Genomic DNA, 6159 nt, shown 5'->3' with positions numbered 1-6159 from the left:
GGGAATTCAGAGAACTGAGTTCATGACTGGCCTTTCCCTCTAACTGGCTGTGTGACCTTGGACAATACACTTAATTTTTGTACTTCAATTTGCTCACCTGTAAAATACAAACAGTAATGCCTGCCTTATTTTATTATGTTTGGGTTTAGGATAAAATGGGATACTGTGTGAGAATCCGAGAATTAAAGTTGCTATACAAATGTAAAGCTTTTTCTAAAACACAATTTATTTACAAACATACTTATGAAATCAAAGAATTCAACTTTTAATGTTCAATGTCATCATTATTGTATGCCCATATCTATGTTAAAAAAAGAAGGTTGGGAGAGCTGGAGAGGGGCCAGGCGGAGCGGCCATGGAGGGTCAATGCTGGCTGCCGCTGGAGCCAGTCCTGAGGTCACCAACCAGTTTCTCAAACAATTAGGTCTACATCCTAACTGGCAGTTTGTTGATGTATATGGAATGGATCCTGAACTCCTTAGCATGGTACCAAGACCAGTGTGTGCAGTGTTGCTTCTCTTCCCTATTACAGAAAAGTATGAAGAAGAAGAGGAAAAAATAAAATCTCAGTACAATACATCATCAGTATATTTCATGAAGCAAACCATCAGCAATGCCTGTGGAACAACTGGACTAATCCATGCTATTGCCAACAATAAAGACAAGATGCACTTTGAATCTGGATCAACCTTGAAAAAATTCCTGGAGGAGTCTGCATCAATGAGCCCTGAAGAACGAGCCAGAGATACCTGGAGAACTATGACGCCATTCGAGTTACTCATGGGACCAGTGCCCATGAAGGTCAGACTGAGGCACCAAATATAGATGAAAAAGTAGATCTTCATTTTATTGCATTAGTTCATGTAGATGGGCATCTCTATGAATTACATGGATGGAAACCATTTCCAATTAACCATGGGGAAACTAGTGATGAAACTTTATTAGAGGATGCCATAGAAGTTTGCAAGAAGTTTATGGAACGTGAGCCTGATGAACCGAGATTCAATGCCATTGCTCTTTCTGCAGCTTAGCTGTTCCAGAATGGAAACACCAAATACTGTATTATTTGCAACAAAATTAAATTTCTTCTGCCATACACTAACTCAAAAATTTTGATATTTTCATTAACTTGACTGATTAAACTTTACGTGAACTAAAAAAAGAAAAAAAGAAGGTTGGGTTGAAGAAACAAAGTGCCTTTGATTGATCAGTACATAATGAGACAGACTAAAATACAGAATATGCAATATGCAAAACTATACATAATCAAAACCTAAAATAATGGCCATAGATTCTAGGAGTATTCATACTAAATTATATTTAAAAGTTGCCTAAAATAATTGTTTTGCATTTTTTAAAAATCTGTAAAAAAATATGGCATTTCTAAAAACTTAACATTCGCCTTTTCAAAAGGGAGGCCCAACAGCCATTACGTTAGAGAAGCTGTAAAGCTGTAAATAGGCTTTGGTCCTAGACAACGGTTTTAAATCCTGGCTCTGCCACTTACTGACTTACTGGCTGCGTTTATCTTGGGTAAGTTTCTCAACTACTCAGTCTTCTTATCAGCAAAATTAGGATAACAACAGTACATACATCGTAAATTATTTGTGAGTGATTAGAGTGAGCATGTGTAAAATTCTTTAAAACAGGTCTATATGTTCATTATTATTATCATTTTTAGAGGATTAAGAAGCTATGGAAACCAAAGAGATTAATCTTTAAACCTGAGGGGTGGTGGTGGGGGTTGTGAAAATGTTTCAGTCAAATAGCTTGTGTCTACTTTTTGTAACAACTGAAAAGTATTTGAATTTAATCAAAATGGCAAATTTAAAGTATTTAAAGTATTTTAAATCTAAAAACACCAATATCTACTTCAAGTTTCCTAGGCTCAGTACCAGACAGAATGGATATTTGATAGAAAGAGAATTAACTGAACTACCAAAGGATAGCTGATGACCCTAATTAATTTTATTAACTATAGGAAAGTCTGAACCATGAAATTAGATTTTCCTGCAACGAAAAATTCAGACTAGTGATACCATTCTACATTTTCATTTCAAGTGACACAAAAGGCCTTGCTCTCAAATAATCACAATATATACTATCCTACTGACTAATACTTAAAATTGCAAATCAGTTATCAAAATCCACATTTTTAAAGATTAAGTTAAAATTCTGACTCCTTGACAAAGATTCCTCAACTACCTGTGGAGAAGTGAATTCTTCCTTTTCATGTTCAGATGTAGACTGGGTTTTGGAATTCCAGGGATGGTAAGCTTTATTATCATCATTAGCATAGTGCCATATGGCACCTACAACAAAGGATCTTATCTTGTCTATTTTTATATATCCTCACTCCACAAAGCACAGAAAAATAAAGTGATCTGTCCACAGGCATTCAGGTGGATGCATACAGGGCATGAAACTAAAACCCAAATCTCCTGACACTAATTCAAATATGCTTTTCTTCACACTTTTCTCTCATATATATGCCACAGCTGTTCTGAAATTCCTTGGTTTGGTTGAAAATTCAATTAGAAAAGAATTATTTTAGTAATAATAATAAAGAACAAAAGACATTTTTTCATTTGATTACATCTTTTGTACATGACTACATAGTCATGACACAAATGAAGTAATAATATCCTCCATTTTCAATAATGAAATAAATACATTTCACAATATAATTAAGTTTTAACCTAGGATTCATTAAAATTAAGTTTTTGTCTGTTATGGTTAATATATCACCTTTTCATATGCTAAAAGTTTGCCATTAAATATATGCAGGTAAATATGCAATTATACTAAGGTCGCAGGATATTAACATATAAAAGTCAATCATTTTTCTACATACAAGCAATGAACATGTAGAATTTGAAATTAACAACACAGTACCTTTTACATTAGCACCCTCCAAAAAGAAAACACTTAGGCATAAATCTAATAAAATGTTAAGTGTTAGATCTATATGAAAAAAACTATAAAAACAAAATAATGTATAAATATTCCATGTTCATGGATGGGAAGATTCAATATTGTCAAACTGTCAGTTCTTCCCAGCCTGATCTGTAGATTCAGTGCAACCCCAGTCAAAACCCCAGCAAGTTATTTTGTGGATATTGAACCATTTATTGTAAAGTTCATATGGAGAGGCAAAAGACCCAAAATAGCCAATACAATATTGAAGAAGAGAATAAAGTTGGAGGGCTGACACTCCCCAATTTCAATATTTACTATAAAGTTACATTAATCAAGACAGTGTGGTATTTGTGAAAGAATACACAAATAGGTCATTGGAACAAAAGAGAGAGCTCAGAAATAGACTTTCATCAATAGAGACAACTGATATTTGACAAAGGAGCAAAGGCAACACAATAGAACAAAGATACTTTGTTCAGCAAATTGTACCGGAACAGTTGGACATCCACATGTAAAACAATGAATCTAGACACAGACCTTACACTTTCAACAAAAAGTAACTCAAAATGGATCACAGACCTACATGTAAAACCCCAAACTATAAAGCACCTAGAAGATAACACAGAAGAAAACCTGGATGACCTTGAGTATGGCAATGACTTTTTATATACACCAAAGTCATGATCCATGAAAGAAATCATTGCTAAGCTAGATTTCATTAAAATTTAAAAACTGCTCTGAGAAAAACAATGTGAAGAGAATGAGAAGGACAAGCCATAGACTGGGGGAAATATTTGCAAAAGACACATCTGAAAAAGGACTGCTATACAAAATATACAAAGAACTTCTAAACTCAACAACAATTAAAACAATGGGCCAAAGACTTTAAAGGACACTTCACCAAAGGAGATGTACAGATGGCATAAAAAAGCATATAAAAAGATTTCCACATCATATGTCATTAAGGAAATACAAATTCAAACAACGAGATGCTACTGCACATCAAGAATGAGCAAAATCTGGAACACTGACAACACCAAATGTTGACGAAGATGTGAAGCAGTAAGAATTGTCATTTAATACCTGAAACTAACACATTGTAAGTCAACTATACTTCAAAAAAATAAAATAAAATAACATTTATTTCTGGTGCAAGAAAATTTAACAGTCACTTTGGAATACAGTTTGGTGATTTCTTACAAAATTAAACATACTCCTTCCATACAAGCCAGAAATTGTGCTCCTTAGTATTTACCCAAAGGAGTTGAAAACTTATGTCCACACAAAAATCTGGACACAGATTTTTTTTTTTTTGTCACACCCTGACTTCCCCAAACAGGGATCGAACCCACGCCCCCTGCAGTGGAAGCACAGAGTCTTAACCACTGGACCACCAGGGAAGCCCCTAGATATGGATGTTTTTAACAGCTTTGTGCATCAGCTTTGTTAATTAATACATAAACTGTGGTGCATCCAGATAATGAAATATTATTCAGTGCAAAAAAGAAATGAGCTATCAAGCCATGAAAAGACATGGAGGAACCTTAAATACATTTTACTAGGTGAAAGAAAGCAATCTGTAAAGGCTATGTACTGTATGAATCCAACTATATGACATTCTGGAAAAGGTAAAACTATGGAGACAGTAAAAAAGACCAGAGGTTGCCAGAGATTTGGGGTTGGGGTGGAATAATTAGGCAGAGCAAAGGGTTTTTCATTATCATCTGTATGATTCCATAATGATGGATATATGTCTATATACATTTATTCAAACTTATAGAATACATAACACCAAGAGTGAACCCTAATGTAAATGAAGTACTTTTGGTGATTAAGACGTGTTAACGTAGGTTTTCAATTGTAACAAATGTACCACTCTAATGGGAGGTGTTAATAATAAAGCAGGCTATGCATGAGTGGGGCCAGGGGATACATGGAAAATCTCTTACCTTCCCCTCAACTTTGCTGTGAACCTAAAACTGCTCTAAAAAATCAAATCATAAAAAAAAAAAAAACCTAGGGAGAGAATAAAATTTTAGCCCTTCTTAAAATATACATATGTGATTTGTACGAGAAGAATATATTTTTGAAGACAGAGATTCTTCTGAACTCCTGATTTTGAGATCCACTGAGGGTTAGTTTTCTGGGTCTCAAAGATACACTTTCCTTTATCTTTCATATCTCATTTACGCACTGAGTCATCTATGCTCTAAAGTTTAAATCTTCCTAGTGTCTGGTGCATACTATTAACTCCCACAGCTGTCTTTATTTCTCTGAAAAATGAGTGTTAAGTTGATTTTTGGTATACTTATTTTAAAATGTTTATTATTGCAATGCTGTAATTTTAAATGTCTTGTGATGTAACAAAATTCTTTGGTTAGTCTTTCTGTTAAAGCAGATAGTATTTCTGAAAAATTAACACTTTATTTTTTTAAATTTATTTAACTTTTTTTTTTTTTTTTTTTTTTTTTTTTTTAGCGGCTCACGGGACCAGCCGCTCCGCGGCATGTGGGATCCTCCCGGACCGGGGCACGAACCAATGTCCTCTGCATCGGCAGGCATTTATCTTCTATGGCCACACGGGGAGGCTTGCGGGATCTTAGCTCCTCAACCAGGGATCGAACGCGGGCTCACAGCAATGAAAGCACAGAGTCCTAACCACTGTGCAGCCAGGGAATTCCCAAAAGTTAACCCTTTTAAAATACAAATTATCACGGGCTTCCCTGGTGGCGCAGTGGTTGCGCGTCCGCCTGCCGGTGCAGGGGAACCGGGTTCGCGCCCCGGTCTGGGAAGATCCCACATGCCGCAGAGCGGCTGGGCCCGTGAGCCATGGCCGCTGAGCCTGCGCATCCGGAGCCTGTGCCCCGCAACGGGAGAGGCCACAACAGTGAGAGGCCCGTGTACCGCAAAAAACAAAACAAAACAAACAAAAAAAAAATACAAATTATCTTTTTCAGATAGTCAATCTTTTTTTGATTGCCCATTTGTTTTGTTTTTGTCTATTTACTGAACTTTTAAAAATTAGAGGAAATTGGTGGATCATTTATATTTTCATTTTATGCATTTATATTTGCAAGTCACATATGTACTTTAGGTTAAGCTCATTGGTTTATACCAACATTGAATGAAGAAACAGGAGAGATTTGTTTTATTATAAAAAGGAAACAAAATGTCATACACATTGCTTTATGTTTACTGTGCAAGTTTCAGCACTATTTTAACAGGTATGACTATTACCGG

General features: G+C 35.4%; 1 protein-coding gene across 1 annotated transcript; it reads left to right on the top strand.

The window, feature by feature from the left end:
• The first annotated feature begins 355 nt into the window (after positions 1-355).
• On the top strand, positions 356-1113 carry LOC102986116 (ubiquitin carboxyl-terminal hydrolase isozyme L3-like). Its single transcript, XM_055081156.1, is given in 3 exon segments — positions 356-383; positions 386-741; positions 744-1113. Coding segments are annotated over 3 exon segments (672 nt in total). The 3' UTR covers positions 1032-1113.
• The last annotated feature ends 5046 nt before the right edge of the window (positions 1114-6159 follow it).

Source organism: Physeter macrocephalus, chromosome 20, assembly GCF_002837175.3.
Source record: "Physeter macrocephalus isolate SW-GA chromosome 20, ASM283717v5, whole genome shotgun sequence".
Classification (NCBI taxonomy): Eukaryota; Metazoa; Chordata; class Mammalia; order Artiodactyla; family Physeteridae; genus Physeter; species Physeter macrocephalus.
This window is presented reverse-complemented; position numbering and strand designations above follow the sequence as displayed.